This window comes from Cajanus cajan, chromosome 8 (genome assembly GCF_000230855.2).
Source record: "Cajanus cajan strain Asha chromosome 8, NIPB_CcT2T_4, whole genome shotgun sequence".
Lineage (NCBI taxonomy): Eukaryota > Viridiplantae > Streptophyta > Magnoliopsida > Fabales > Fabaceae > Cajanus > Cajanus cajan.
The window spans coordinates 49554185-49570885 of NC_138524.1; the positions used below are offsets into that span (position 1 = coordinate 49554185).

Here is a 16701-nt window from a genome sequence, read left to right on the forward strand (position 1 = left end):
ACCCACGAACGATCGTGTTCAAATCCTTGGTCTGTGGTCCCTGTTAAGAAAAGTGCGTTGTATAGGACGGTTCTAATCTCACTGGTCTTTAAGGCCCCCAAGGTGCCCCCATTATAGGGACTTAGTATCTCTGTCACCGTCACCTGGCAAAATCTAAGGTCTGTCGTAGTATTTCGGGCTAGAGTAACCGGTTATCACCTTGAGTGTGATTTCTGACGAGGCTCGCAGGCTCCAAGGCCAAACTTGGGCCGGTCGTACATCAACCACTCCCTATGTTTAATATCCTCATGCCCTCGGGTCTAGGGGGAACTGTTGTGTGCAAAGGTTTTGTGTACGATTTGTATTCCAACAAGTGCAGAATTTAAACAGGCAAACAGATATTAAAGCCAAGCAAATAAAACAAACAAAGTAAAGGGGAAAAATATTTAAATTATTATTTTTATTTTATTAACTTCATCAATTAAATGGGTCTGACCCTCTTTAAACGTCTCCAATGGAGTCGCCATCTATCGCAACCCGAAAATTTATGATCTTGCGACCTATGGTTTAGACATCCTTTTAAAGATCTCATCAATTAAGGAATGCCCGGACACCAGACTAATCCTTAATTAATGGTTTTGAAAATAGGTTCTTGGAGTCGCCACCAATGTTTCACTCAAAACATTGGAAAAAGAAAAGGTTTTTAAAAATTCAATAATGGCTTTGATAACCAGAATTGGGTTCGGGGTTCGGTTACGTGTAGGGAAGGTATTAAGCACCCCTACAACGCCCTCAATCGGTACCCTATGATGAAGTTAATGTGATAAGGAATAATAAATTAAATATTAGATACCCTTTATTAATAACTATTTACATACTTGAAATTTAAATAATACAATTAACCCTAAAATGTCTACATGATTGTTTTTATTATAACAATAATTATTATAGATAAGAAATAAAAGTGAGAGAAGAAGATTAATTGAAATACCTCGTAGCAAGCTTTGTTAAATCTTCCGATATGGAAATTCTAGGCTCTTTGTGGCAACCTTTCACATTACATAAATGCCTCACAGATCTCAAGATATACAATGAGAGAGAGAGAAATTTCGAGCTCTAAGGAGTTCTAGACAAAATTTTGTGGCCCTGAGAACTGTGCCCAAGCTGTTTATTTATAGGCATCAAAAAGGGTCCAGAACGGCCCGTTCTAAAATTGGAACGGCCCGTTCTGGATCTGGCCGTTATGTGTTAATTTCGTAACTGGAACGGCCCGTTCTAGAGATAAGATTAACACACAATTTGGTATACTAGAACGGGCGTTCCAAACAAGGATTTTTAGGCCATTTTAATAACTTGGAATGGCCCGTTCCAGTTTTGGAATGGCCCGTTCTAGTTAAGATTTTAGTCCTTTTTTGAGGAGTTTGGAACAGCCCGTTCCAAACTAGGGTTTTAAGCCCTTTTAGGAACTTGGAACGGCCCGTTCTGGTTTTGCAATAAGTCGTTCTAGGCTATTAAAACCAGATTATTTGGCTTTTGGGCCTTCTAATGTCCTATCCTGTTGTTAGCATGCTTCGAGAGCTCCTTCCCTTCATAATTTCCTTGTTTGTATGCCCCCAGATGAAATTGGGTGTCTACAGTGATAACCACTTTTAAGGTCAATTTTGGAAAATATGATGGCTCCATGTTGTTCATCCAACATATCATCTAACCTAGGGATTGGGTGCCTATACTTTATTGTAATGTTATTGATGGCCCTACAATCCGTGCACATCCTCCATTTGCCATCTTTCTTTGGCACCAAAAAGAACGGGGACGGCACAAGGGCTAAGGCTTTTTTGAACCCAACCCTTCTTCAACAAGTCATCAACTTGAGACTCTATCTCTTTGGTCTCTTGGGGATTAGTCCTATAGGTGGGCCTATTAGGAAGACTAGCCCTCGGTATGAGGTCTATTTGATGTTCTATTCCTCTCAAAGGTGGAAGCCCACTTGGAACTTCTTGAGGAAATAAATCATCAAATTCTTTTAAGAGTTTTTGAACTTCTTGAGGTAAAGACTCAAGTTCATGACTAGTGGCAGCTAGTGTCTCTTTGATGTAGAAAAGGTATAAAGGTTGTTCACACAAAAGAGTTATCTTGATATCATTTTTGAGGGACAAATGACTTTTGTGTACAACTTCCTTAGAGGAGACACTAGCCTCAAAGTTTGATACCTTCTCCTCCTTTTCTTCATTCAAGGGAGGATTTTTCATTTGTTTTAGTTTTTGTCTTTTTTTTGTTTTCTCTTCTTCTTCTCTCTTGGCTTTCATTTTTATTTGGTCCTCACTCACTTGTGAAGGTGATAGAGGACACAAAACAATTTTCTTACCTAGGTGATGGAAACTTATCTTATTAGTGAGGTCGTTATGCATGGTTTTTTTTATCAAATTTCCAAGGCCTCCCAAGTAAAATATGGCTAGCATCCAATGGCACTATGTCACATAAAACTTCATCTTTATACTTGCCGATGGAGATAGGAATATTTACTTGTTGGTCGAATACAATCCCTCCTTCCTTATTGATCCATTGCAACTTGTAAGGTTTAGGATGAAGTTTTGTAGTCAAGGCTAACTTATCAACCAATCTAGTGCTACAACAATTGGAAGTTGACCCACTATCTACAATGAGAGAACAAGTATTTTCTAAAACCTTGCATTTTGTTTGAAACAAGTTCTCTCTTTGAGATTGGTCAATGTCACTAGATTGATTGTTAAGAAACCTTCTTACCAAAAGTAAGTCTCCTTCACAAGGTAAAATTTCTTCCTCGGAGTCTATGGCTCCTTCTTCACTAGTAGAGGAAGAAGAAGTAGCTTCATCAAGGATACTATAGTGATCTTGGGCTTTTAAAACCATAGTTTTCTTTGTAGGGCATTGTGAAGCAATATGTCCTCTTCCAAGACACTTGAAGCACTTGATTTCGCTTAACTTAGAATCTTTAGAAGGTGCTTTGAAGGATGATTTGTATTTTTCTTTTTCTTTTTCTTTTTCTTCTTTGGGGAAAGGTAGGGAAGAGTGGCCCTCCTTCTTGAAACTCTTGGGATAAGAGGGAGTGGAGTCTTTTCGAAAAGTTTTTCTCTTAAGTTGATGCTCCACTCTTGAACAAAGTGGAACAAGTTCATTTAAATATCTATAAGGAAAAAGTTCAACTTTGTCTCTTATCTCAAGGTTTAGACCACATTGAAATCTAGAGATTGTGGTCCTCTCTTCCTCCCTAATCCCAACCCTCATCATTAGGAACTCCATAGATTGCCTATATTCTTCCACACTAGAGAACCCTTGTTTTAATCTTTAAAGCTTATCCATAAGTTCTCGATCATAGTATGGAGGAACATGCCTCCTTCTTAAGGCACTACGGAGCTCATTCCAATATTGGATTGGGGGCTCAAGATTTATTCTCCTTTTTTTTCTAAAGAGGTCCACCAATATTGGAAACTAAAGGTTGCTAAAGAAACCTTCCTATCTTCACTCACTCCATGGAAAGATAAAAGTTGTTCAACTTTCATTTCCCAATCTAAATAATTTTCAACATTATCCTTGCCATGAAATAAGGGAAGAGTGATGTTAGGTTCCTTATTGGAGGACTCCCTATGTCTATGGGGTCTTGGGGGTCTTTGATAGTAATCATTATTGTGATGACTACTATAGAAGTTATCACTTGGGGGTTGGGTATGATGCCCTTCCTCCTCATGAACAATTGAGGGTATTCTAACACCTTTACCCTTTAAGGATTTAGGGGAAAAGACTCTTGGTTTTGAACCACTAGCCTCTCCTCCCACAACTAACCTAGCAAGCAATCTTTTTATTTCTTCATTATTTTTCTCATTTTCTTTTCTCTTTTTCTAAGCTCTTCCTCTTTTTTTATATTTTCATCTTCTTTTCTTCTTAGGTACTCTTTCAATTCCCTAAGTCCTTCCCTAACACTAGACCTAGTACTACAAATGTTATGACCATGCACACTAGAGTGATCACTCATCTTTGATCAAAAAGGTTTTCACAAATTTGTTTTCAAAAAGGTTGGTAAAAAAAGGTTTTCACAAAGGGTTAGTGATAAAAAGGTTTTCACAAATGGTTTTCAAGGTGCAAGATTGGTATGAAAAGGCTTAAGTATACAAATTGAACTATCAAGGAAGGTGGACTACTAAGAATCACTTAAAAACCAAGCCTTTTCAAGTAAAAATTACTAAGCCTTTTCAAACTTTTCTCACAAAAACAATTTTCACAAGACTAAGGTGTGTGTGTGTGTATGGACCCTTAATAGGCAAATGTAGCTTTCTAACGCATCAAATAGGTAAAAATAAAGTCCTAAGCAATTATACTACTAAAGCTATAAAACATGCAAAGGAAAGCACTTAAAGCATATGCTAGTCGGTTTTCCTAGGTGGAGGTTTTCAAATCACCTTCAACTACACAAACTAACACCAAAAATGAAGAGGTTTAAAAATGGCCAATTACAAACCAAAATAAAGAAACAAGGCCCAAATACAGTGGCCCAAAAGAAATCAAGCAAGAATTAAGAAGAAAGGTGATGGACTCCTTCCATCAAGGGGATGATCAAACGTTCAACGGTGAAGAGGAGCTCCTTTCCAAGGCCAAGATGGTGACCTTAGAGGGTGGACATTCCTTCAAGGGTGAGGCTAAGTGATGGTGGGCGTGAAAGGTGGAGTCTTGGGCAAATAGGAGAAAGGTTGGGAGGATGGTGTTTTGGGTGTTCTAGTTGGCTCTCTTCACTAAGTAGAGGTGAAGGCCATTCAAGGTATCCCTAAACTCACTCTAAGGAGGAGATAAGAGAGGTAGGCCGAATTGACCTAGTGACTAAGGAGAGGATTAGAGGCAAAAATGCTCACTCAAATTCATATATTCCAAAGTATTTACATGATGCATAGCCTAGGGTATTTATAGGAGTGGAGGCATCTAGGGTTGCATTTGGAGAGTGCATGGACGAAATTCACAAGCCAAATGCACACCAAATGAAATGAAAATGAACCCTAGATGAAACTTGGTGGCCAAGGATGGAATCTTTGGGATTATTTAGGCTACATCTAGGTGCATGATAAGACCATGTACACTAGAATGATCACTCATCTTTGATCAATAAAAGGTTTTCACAAATTTGTTTTCAAAAGGTTGTTAAAAAGGTTTTCACAAAGAATGAATGATATAAAGGTTTTCACAAAAAGGTTTTCAAGATGCAAGATTGGTATGAAAAGGCCTAAGTGTACAAAGTGAACTATCAAGGGAGGTGGACTACTAAGAATTACTTAAAAACCAAGTCTTTTCAAGTAAAAATCACTAAGCCTTTTCACACTTTTCTCAAAAAAAAAAATTTCACAATACTAAGGTGTGTGATGTGCACGCCCCCCTAGTAGGCAAATGAAGCCTTCTAAACGAAATAAATAAACAAAGTGAAGTCCTAGGAAAATATACTACCAAAGCCTTAAAGCATGCAAAGGAAAGCACATAAAGCATATGCTAGTCGGTTTCCTAGGTGAAGGTTTTCAAATCACCTTCAAACTACACGAAACTACCAAAAAAAAATGAAGAGGATTAAAATGGCCAATTACAACCAAAAATGAAAGAATGCAAAGGCCAAAATACAAAAAGGCCAAAAATTTAATAAGAAAGAAACAAGTTGAAAGAAAATTTGCAAGTCTTCAAGTCTTCAACTCTCCACCCCTTCACATGGAACACCCAAGGTTAGCCTTTCAATGGTATTTGCACTCTTTGATGTGGTGTGATCCTCCAAAGTTCCTTGAACTCAAATCGGACAACCCCTCCACTCAATCCACCAAGAAAGTGTGTGGTGTTTAAAAGCTTTCCTCACCTAGGTCAAGAAGAAAACAAAACCCAAGAGTACAAGAGGCCACGGAAGAAAACAAAAAAGGCACAATTAAAAAGGCTAAACTCAAGTGGATTTGTTGAGATAAACTTAAGAGTAGAAAGAAAGACTCAAAAACTAAAATTAAGGCACATTAACAAAAGGCAAGCACACAAAAGTGTAATTCCTAGAATGACACTAGAATAGAATTTATCAAATAGGCTAAGCAATGGAATGATGCACTTAATATGTTTGATTTAATGTCTCATTCAGCCATTAAGTTTTGTCCATAAGTCCAAAATAACTCCAAGTGTCAAGGTATGAACATTTTGGGTCCAAACTCCACAAGTCTAGCAAAGGTTCCCTTTTTCTTTTGTCTATGATTCTTTTGATTTTGTTTCTTTTGTTCCTTTTGACACTTGACTAGGTCACGGTTTTGAGGTCTAAAAGTCCATCCAATACTTTTTTTTTTTTTTTTGAATTTTATAGTTCTCCTTTGCTTGGGTTTTACACTTGTGTTTGTTAGTTTGATGAGTAAGTCCTTGGAGTATCCTCTTAGAAACTTACAATGGCTTAAAAGACAAGTTTTGAGTGTCTTCTTAAGGTTTTTAATGTGCAATGTTCAGCAGCAAGAACTTGCACATAAAAGGCATTTTCATACTCAAAACATCATAGGCATGTTAAGTGCACCAAGGAATACACAAAGTGAACGAAAATTTTAAAGCAAGTATGTGCAAAAAAATTAATCACACGTCATATTTTAGGAATGTAGAACATGCTAGAACTAATTAGCATGCATGATTGACTCTCTAAAGCACATCAAGGACTCACGACCATTTTATCAAACAACTGGCATGCATGTCATTTTTTTGTTCATTTCAAAGGCTAAGCATAAAAACTTGGAATTTCTTTCAAGGTAGTTCAAAGGAAACAAGTTTATGACAAAACCATATGGATTATAAAATGAAAAACATCATTATATCATGCAGCCCAAAAATTTCCAGCAACTCAATTTTAAAGAAAAAATGGTAGGAACCCTAGCAAGGAAGCCTAAAGCACCAAGATGATTCACAAGAATGATGAGGCATGAATCAATACATGAAAAAGGAGGAATAAGAATCATGACATATGACAAGATGATGACTCAATCACGCACAACAATTTAGACATTCAAGGAGACACAAATGACATGACCGAAAATACCAAAGATGGAAAAGTTACCCTTGAAGAACCAAGGCTCTAGATACCAAATGATGGCATCCTAGCTTGCATGAACTTGAGATGATCAACAAAGAATAGGACGCCTTCTCCAAGGATCAAGTTCTTCAAAGGTGGCACAAGGTTTTAGGGTGGATGATGATGGAATGGACGAAAATGGAGGTTGGGTAGAAGGTGTTTGAGGAAATGCTTGAGAAGGGTACTCTAGGGTTGGATCACTTCATGATGATGAAGGCCACTTCTAGGGTTGTTTCTCTCAAGGTGGAGATGGGAGGGAGGTGGCCGAATTAGCCAAGGGTGACTAAGGAAAGTTATAAAGGCACAAAAGGCTCTCTTTATATTCAATATCCAAAGTATTTACAAGGTGTGGTGCCTAGGGTATTCATAGGAGTGGGAGGCATCTAGGGTTGCATTTAGGGTGCCAAATGCAAACCAAATGAAACCCAAATTAACCCTAGAGACAACTTGGTGGCCAAGGATGGAATCTTTGGGTTTAGTTAGGCTACATCTAGGTGCATGATAAGACCATGCAACCTTTTCCCTCCACTTGGGCCTAAGCCTTTCTAACACCAAAAATAGGTCCAATAGCCACAAAAATATGTCTAGGTTTTTTGTTCCCACCCTAATCAAATACCTTAGCCCAAAAATAAAATCCTATGATCTAAAGCACCCCATAATACAAGGGTAAAATGGGAAATACAAAAGAAAATAAATCCTATGACTAAGATACCCCAAAATACAAGGGTAAAATTGGAAATACAAGTAAAATAAATTCTAAGACTAAAATACTCCAAAATACAAGGGTAAAATAGGAAATCAACTACAAGGACAAAATAGGAATAAATGCTATGCTAAGAAAATCTTAGGAGCTAAGGCCCAAAAGTGGGCTCACTTCTCCTATGGTTTTTTTTTTCAACACTAACCCATTCCTTTTGCCTCCTTCAATACATCACCTCTTGGACTTCTTGGCCTTAGTGTTATTCCATCAAAAGGAAATTAGGTCTTCAACTCCTCCAAGTGGGTTCCTTCACAATGAACGTAGGTTAGACCTCTCCAAGTGTTTAAGCACTCCTTTTGGTAGTGGAAATCCCTCCAAAGGACTAGGTATAGGTTTGGTTCACTTCTCCACTCAAATCCACCAAAGGTTTGCTAATTGGCTAGATAGGTTCTTCACCTACATTCAAAATGAAACCAAACCAAGAGCAAGAGTCCAAGAAATAAAAATTGAAAATACACAATTAGGAAAGGTGAAACTAAGAGAGAATAGATGGAGACAAACAAAAGAGGCCAAATAAATGACAAACTAAAATTAAGACACAATTAAAAAGGAAGCACACAAAAGAATAGTCTTAGAATGGATCTAGAATAGATTAGTGTTTAGTCCACTTTGATTAAGTCTTTTGCAAGGTTCGGTCCAGCCACTCTTAAGGTCTAAAGATAGGTTCAAAATGTCACAATTCCAACTCCAAAAGAAAAGGTATTTGTCCAAGTCCACAAGTCTAGCAACAAGTCCTTTTTGGTCCAAAAATTTTTTATCTTTTTTTTTGTTTCTATTTTCACGTCAATTTGTTTTTCCTTTTGGGTCCAAATTATTTTCTTTAATGTTCAGCCCTTTTTGTTGCTTGGGTTTTGCAATTGTGGGTGGAAAGAAATTAGGTTAAACATAGGAGAAGGAGATGAGTACAAGTGGCGTGTTCTTATGGGTGTTTTAGGGAATCTTTTAGGTGGAATTGGTTTTATACTTTTAGCACAAGTTGTTATGAACCAAATTTCAGCACACCTCTTAGATTCTTTTAGGGTTTTTCATACAACCAAAATTAGACTAAATCAAGTGGAAATGCAGGGAAGTGGGGCGGCAATGCATGTGCAAGGAAGCATTTACACATGGATAGTCAAAAATACATGGAACATGCTAGGACTAAACAACATGCATGAATGACTCCTAGATGGCTTCTATATGTCACACCCACTTTGTATTATGCAACATGGTATTTTTGGTTCATGTATTCATGCAAGGTGTTTGGCATACATACATGGAATTTTGTAGACAAAATATAGGAAACAAGACTTGACAAAACTTAAAAAGATTCAAAAATCAAAAAGCATGTTCATCATGTTCATATGAGACTCACACCTAAAAATGTAAAAGCATGGATATCACCTAGTAATGGAAACCTAAAATGTTCAAGGAAGGTTCACAAGATACAAAATATGAACCCTAAAATATTCGGCCACACAAAGAAGGACAAGAAGAAGAAAATGACCGAATAGAAAAATCAACAAGACTAGATGTTACCCTTGATGAACCTTGGCTCTAGATACCACATGACGGAGACCTCCCTTCCATGGATGATTTTGGCTTGTCGCAACCCGAAAATTTTCGATCTCGCGACCTATGGTTTAGAAATCCTTTTGAAAATCTCTTCAATTAAGGAATGCCCGGACACCAGACTAATCCTTAATTAATGGTTTTGAAAAATGAGTTCATGGAGTCGCCACCAATATTTTACTCAAAACATTGGAAAAAGAAAAGGTTTTTAAAATGTCCAATAATGGCCTTAATAACCAAAATTGGGTTCGGGGGTCGGTTACGTGTAGGGAAGGTATTAAGCACCCCTACAACGCCCTTAATCGGTACCATATGACGAAGTTAACATTATAAATAATAATAATATAAATATTAAATCCCCTTTTATTGATGATTATTTACATGCTTAAAATTTAAATTAAACAATTAACTCTAAAATATCTACATAATTGCGTTTATTATAGCAATACTTATCAAAAATAAGAAACAAAAGAGAGAGAAGAAGATTGATTGAAATACCTCGTATCAAGCTTTGTTAAATCTTCCGATATGGAAATTCTAGGTGCTTTGTGGCAACCTTTCACACTGCACAAATGCCTCACAAATCTCAAGAAATACAATAGGAGACAGAGAGAGAGAAATTTCGAGGTCTAAGGAGTTTTGGAAGAAATTTTGAGGTCCTGAGAACTGTACCCAAGCTGTCTATTTATAGGCATCAGAAAGGGTCCAGAACGACCCATTCCAAAATTGGAACGCCCGTTTTGGATCTAGCCATTATGTGTTAATTTCGTAACTGGAACGGCTCGTTCTGAAACTGGAATGGCCCATTCCAGAGATAAGATTAACACACAATTTGGTAGACTGGAACGGGCGTTCCAACCAAGAGATTTTAGGCCATTTTAATATCTCGGAACGACCCGTTGCATTTTAGGAACGGGCCGCTCCAGTTAAGGTTTTTTAGCCCTTTTTTAGGTTTGGAACAGCCTGTTCCAATTTTGGAACGGCCCGTTCTGGCCTAGGAACGGTCCGTTCAAGCCTATTATTTTTAGGCCTTTTGCCTGGTTTGGAACGGCCTGTTCTGGTTTTGGAACGGCCCGTTCTAGACTAAGTTTTTAGGCATTTTTTATGGCTTGGAACTGCCCGTTCCGATTTTGGAACAGCCCATTCCGGGCCACTAAAACCAATTTATTTGGGCTTTAGGCCTTCTGATGTCCTATCTTGTTGTTTGCATGCTTCGGGAGCTCCTTCCCTTCATAACAGAGGTCCATTTCCTTGTTTGTATGCCCTCGGACGAAATTGGGTGTCTACAGCTGCCCCTCTTTACTTGTCTTTTGGAATAGTAATGTGTTGCTTTTCCAAAGGCAAGTAAAGACGTAGACATTTCTTCTGGGTCTTCTCTTTATCTCTTTGGTGCTTCTGTGTTGTTTCCCTTGGGTAGGTGTATTTGCTCGTATCCTCACCCTTTAGAGTATTTGAGCATTGATTGCGTACTCTATTGGGTAACAAGTTTGAAAAATTGTACACCTGATCTTCAGTCTTTGAGTAGAAGCTCCATTGTTTCTCTTGTGATAGCGAACTGAAAACTCAGATCTTCACTCTTGTTTTGACAATAAATACCTTCAAGTTGTTTCCTTTGGGTAGACGGTGTTCCCTATATCCTTTCCCCTTGGAGCAACTGAGTGTTGGGTTGTATGCTCTGTTGGGTGTCAAGGATGGTAAACCGAAACATCTAGGCTTCAAGATCCATGTGAATGCCCATGTCGCTTGCTGTGTCTGAATCTTCTCCTTTACTTCAATAGTGTAGATGCCCCCCCACACCATTTCCTTCGGGTAGATGGTGTTTACCTGTATCCTTGTCCCTAAGAGCACCTGATTGTTGGTTTATATGCTTCATTGGGTGATAAGGATGGTAAACTTGTACCATCTAGGCTTCTGGCTTTGATGTTGATGCATCCTACTACTTCTGCTTGCTTCGTGATAGTGTGTTCCTTTATTTGTAGCTTGTTAGAGAGGGAGTATATTTTGAGCTCAGTCTCTCCAGGTTGGACTGATATTTAGGGCTTTAGCCGGCCCATTTCTAAAGCTAGGTAACCCTATTTGTTATTGTAGTATTTTTGTAGTCTCTCCAGGCTGTAGTATTTTCGTAGCCTTTACAGGCCGTAATATTTTCGTAGCCTCTCCAGGCCGTAGTATTCGTAGCCTCTCTAGGTCATAGTATTTTCATAGCCTTTGCAGGCCATAGTATTTTCGTAGCCTCTACAGGCCGTAGTATTTTCGTAGCCTCTACAGGCCGTAGTATTTTCGTAGCCTCTCCAGGCTGTAGTATTTTCGTAGCCTCTATAGGCCGTGGTATTTTTGTAGCCTCTTCAGGCCGTAGTATTTTCATAGCCTCTTCAGGCCATAGTATTTTCATAGTCTCTCCAGGCCGTAGTATTTTCATAGCCTCTCCAGGCCGTAATATTTTCATAGCCTCTCCAGGTTGTAGCTGGTGTTGATGATGTGATTGCCCCTTGACGAGGATTGTTGGTAAGTGGTGCCCTTGTGCTGGTGGGCAAAGGAGTAGATGGTTGACAGAGATTATGGTGCTGCCCCTGTCATGTAAGTATTGTGATGCCTCTCCAGGCGCCTGCTTGTGGTAGGTTTTTCTAAATTTCATTTTTGTTTAGCTTCGGCTCTTTCATGTTTGAGGCTTGCCTTTTTCTGCTATTTTTTTTTAAATGCTGCGGCTTTTTTCAACATTTATGAAGCTTTCCTTTTTCTCATGTTTTTGTTTTTCTCTTTTGTCAGGAAAAAAAGAAAATGGTGGATGCTTATTCATTCAAGATTTTTATTTATTTATTTTTGAATAATCCCCCTTGGATAGAGAAAGTTTTCAAAGTGTGTGAAATGTTTTTGGATGCATGCAATGCATGTTGATTTTAGCTTTTTTTTTTAGAAGGTGGCTTCCCTTTTCTCCTTCTCACGAATAAATTACTTTGCTTGATGCACAACATTTAGTTGTATTGGCCGTTTGATGTATTGAACCGTCTTTGGGCTCTATCTGTTTTTTTTTTTTTTTTTGCTTAGAAACCCTAACTTTTGCCTAGGGTGTATCCTAGCGGGTATTTTTGCTCTCTTCTTTACTCTTTTCTTTTGAACTAATTTTTGCCTAGGATGCCCTTTGCGAGTTTTCATCCCAGCAGGTTATTTTCATTTTTTTTTTGACATGTTAAATTTTGACAACCATCAACAATATATGTCATTAGGATGGGACAAGACAGAAAAAAAAAAGGATGATTTAGAATGAATAGGTGGTTGAGGTAGGTCAGTGTTTAAGTTTTTTAAACAAACATTTCCTTGGATAATTATTATAATCATTCTCCTAATTATCTTGAACTACATATCTGAGTTTCAGGCAAAGTCTTCGCAGAATTTGGCCCCTTGTAGAAGTGTTCAAGCCGCCTTTTAGCTTTCAACTATGAGAATCATCACTTGCTATTTTTATCCTTTTTAGATCCCTAATTTTTGCCTAGGACGTGTCCTAGCGGGAACTTTCAATTTTTTTTTTTGGCCTAAGATGCCCTTTGCGAGTTTTCATCCTAGTAGTATTTTGCAAATGATATTATTTTTGGCATAACACTTCTTTGCTTTGACAAAATCTCCTACCATCAATGTTTGGGAGGACCAGCGTCTTTGATGATTAACACTGCCCCCCATTCCCGTACACCAAGGAGAAAGAAGTTGCCCCAACCTACGGGTGTTGAAAGAGAGTTATTTCATGAGCCGAGATTTGTGGTTCCTTTGTCGGCCAAATTGAGCGAAAGTTATTTATTTATTTTTGCAAGACTCTTCTTATGCAATAAGAATCTTGTGTAAGACTCTTCTGATCACTTTCTTATTTTTGTGTGTTTCGAGGAGATGATCTTCTTATTTACCTTAGACTCAAATAATGCGTTGTAGATGTTCAAAGCTTTGATTAATTTTATTATCTTCGGTCATGCTTGTTTTTTATTGTGATTGATTTTATAATTTAATATGTGGGAAGAGGAGGAAAAGGAATGAACACAAGAGATTTATGGAAATGACGTATATTATTGATAAATGTAAAAACTTATACAAACCCTTATTTTGTTTGAACTCATGACTGTGGGTGAATGTCATGAGTTGAGCGTAAATTTAAAGCAATTTTTTTTGAAAAAGAAAAAGAGCCCCCGTGATCGAAGTCATATCCGGTCAAATAAATACAATTAAATGTAGTACTAGGAAGTGACTCCTAGGTCGTCTCCCAAGGACCGTCTTTTACTGTTAAAGGCTTCAACACACGAAGTGGGGGGTTTGGTTTAGAAATTCAGTTTGTAACACAATAAACGCAGATAACACAACAAGTAAAATAGATTGGCTCCTTGTTCGGATTGCAAAACTCTTTTATCCCTGGTTCTCAAAAGATTACTCTATTAACCACTTAATCCTTGTTCCATCCGAGTTAACCAACTAAGCGAAGATTAACTCAAGATTTCCCTACACGAATTAAGCAAACGTATACAACATCAACCTCTTCATAGATTAAGCAACTGTGGCACAACCCATTAAGCATGGACACGTTGATACAGAGGTTAAATGAAGAAGAACAAAGCAGAACAGAGATAAACACATAGACCCAACCTCAAACAGAGATTACAATCCACAACAAGAAGCCAACCTAGGGGTTTTTAGCCTTCCATTAAAATATAGAAACGAAACAGAAATGCTAGGCAGAGAAGGGAAACGAAAACGCAAGGCAAAGAAGGAAAACAAAATGAGATGAATAATCTGTATTCAAGATGAAAAATGGAGTCTCACATTACAACCAGTAAAACTAAAGAAAAGGTGAAGAAAAATGGAGAGCAACCAAAGAAAAATGGAAGCAAAACGTGAAAGAAGCAAAACAGGGAAACTCCAAAACGTAAGAGGCAGCCACAAGAGAGAAAACGTAAAAAATAACAAAGAGAGGCTACTGTTCACGTAGTCCCATCAGACCCCTCATCTAGTGGCTGCCAAGTCAGCCCTACCCTAGGGTCTTATGAGCAAAAAATGAATTGGGCCCAATAAAATACAAGTCTGACCCAAACTACAATAAAATAAAATATAAAATGAAAATAAATGTTGAGGCGGAAAATGGTGCAGCAGTAACATGGCAGATGACGTGGCAGCTCCACTTGAAGTCCAGAATTTAATTCCAAGCCCAGATAATTATTAAACTGCCCTGAAAATAAAAATTGGAATAATTAGATTCAGAAAATTCAAATTAGTTAAAATATGAATCACTGGTCCAATTAAAGCCCAATTAGAAAACAGTGCAGAATATCAACAATTAAGCACAAACCGGAGATTAAAATAAGTACAGAAAGGTAAGAAAATAGGGGAAAATATTGACTCATCGCCCCTACTCTAGTAATCTCTTAATTTTATATTCCAAGGTCACTCCTCGTCATTCTTGTGCAGTGGGTGCTTGTCGATGCTAGGTGTGTCGGTGTCAAATTTCAACCACCCAGCGTCTATAAGTCCTTGCACACAGAATTGTAGGGTCTTGCATCGTTCCACGGAGTGCCCTGGAGAGTTAGAGTTATAGTCACACCTTTCCTCGGGTTTGTACCACGGCGGGTAAGGAGGGTCCATCTTCTTTGTTGGAGGAAGTCGGACTAACATCGAAGCCTCTAGGAGTTGAGGTAGTAGCTCTATGTATGTGATGAGGATTTTGTCTACTACTTTGTCGTCTCTAGGCTTTGCCGGTGGCGTGACTTGACTTTTTGGAGCAAAGGTGACGGCGTGGACCCCTTCTTCCCTCTTCTTTTCGTAGATTTTCCTGGGGTCATAACTTGTCAGAGCCTTCCCTATCTTCCCGTTTTTTAAGCCTTGCTCAACCCTTTCACCTATGGTGACTATGTCGGCAAAAAGGGTTGACGTGTTCCCTATCATCTTGTCATAATAGGGTCCACTTAAAGAGTTAATGAACATTGTCACCATCTCTTTGTCAGATAATGAAGGCTCTATCTGCGCAGCCAATTCTCTCCATCTTTGTGCATAGGTTTTGAAGGACTCATCGCCCCTCTTGCTTAAGCTTTGTAAATCAGACCTATCAGGAATTAGGTCGATGTTATACTTGTATCGACGGAGAAAAGCATCGGCTAACTGTTTCCATGTCTGGATCTTCCCTCCATCCAGCTGCATGTACCAGTTGAGAGCAGCCTCTGAAAGGCTTTCCTGAAAACAGTGTATCAGGAGCTTTTCATTGCCCACGTAGGCTGCCATCTTCCTACAGTACATTGTTAGATGTCCTTTTGGACAACTAGCCCCGGTGTACTTTTAGAAGTCAGGGATTTTGAACTTGGCGGGGAATTGGATGTCCTGCACTAGGCACATATCTGCAGCCTCTTGAACGTCAAAATTGTGGCCTTCCACAACTCTCAGTCTTTCTTCCAAGGCGTTCAGATGATCTTTGGAAACGTCACCGATGTTGTTATTACTATTGTCGTGCTGCAATTTGTTCATGGCCTCAAGCATTCTAGCCATTTGTTCCTTGAGCTGTCCGAGCTCCTCATTGAGGATACGATTTCTTTCCTCTAGGTCTTCCATAGCTTTTATCTTTTGAGCTCGTGTGAGTACGGAATGTTGAAAAGCCACCTCTAAGGGACAAGATAATTTCTTATCAAGCTTATTTAAATGATAATGCATGAAGGGAGTTTCTATCAAAGACTTGATGGCTCATCCATGTTGAGAGGTGAGTTATCGGTATTCCTCTTCATAATATTTTATGATGTAACAGAGGTCACACTAATTTCTCTCCTTTGATACAAATCCCCTTGTGATCCTAAATATATGTTATGCATGTTCCTCTTTTTGGTTTTATTTTTTTTTTTGTTATATTTTTTTTGGAAAATGCTTGATGCCCCTTTTTTTAAAGAAGGGATGTATGCTTCTCACAGACCTTATTTTCACACTAGGTTTTCCCTCATGATAATGTATTTTAATTTTATGTTTTTCTTTACCTTGGGGGAATTATAAAAAAATAAATGAATGGTTTGAATAAACAAAATGCAAAAAAAATATGCTCATACAAAGTAACCCACGAACAGCCACGTTCAAATCCTCGGTCTGTGGTCCCTGTTAAGAAAAGTGCGTTGTATAGGAAAGTTCTAATCTCACTAGTCTTAAGGCCCCCAAGGTGCCCCCATTATAGGGACCTAGTATCTCTTTCACCGTCACCTGGCAAACTCTAAGGTTTGTCGCAGTATTTCGGGCTAGAGTAACCGGTTATCACCTTGAGTGTGATTTTCGACAAGGCTCGCAGGCTCCAAGGCTAAACTTGGGTCGGTCGTACGTCAACCAC

General features: G+C 38.4%; 1 protein-coding gene across 1 annotated transcript; it reads right to left on the bottom strand.

The window, feature by feature from the left end:
• Nucleotides 1-14792: 14792 nt before the first annotated feature.
• Nucleotides 14793-15623, bottom strand: LOC145950491 (uncharacterized). The gene has a single exon (XM_083061583.1). It carries the CDS (start codon nt 15621-15623, stop codon nt 14793-14795), a length of 831 nt encoding a protein of 276 aa, XP_082917709.1.
• Nucleotides 15624-16701: the final 1078 nt, after the last annotated feature.

Coding starts and splice junctions, on each gene's coding strand:
- LOC145950491 (XM_083061583.1), bottom strand. CDS start 15,623: ATGGCAGCCTACGTGGGCAATGAAAAGCTCCTGATACACTGTTTTCAG.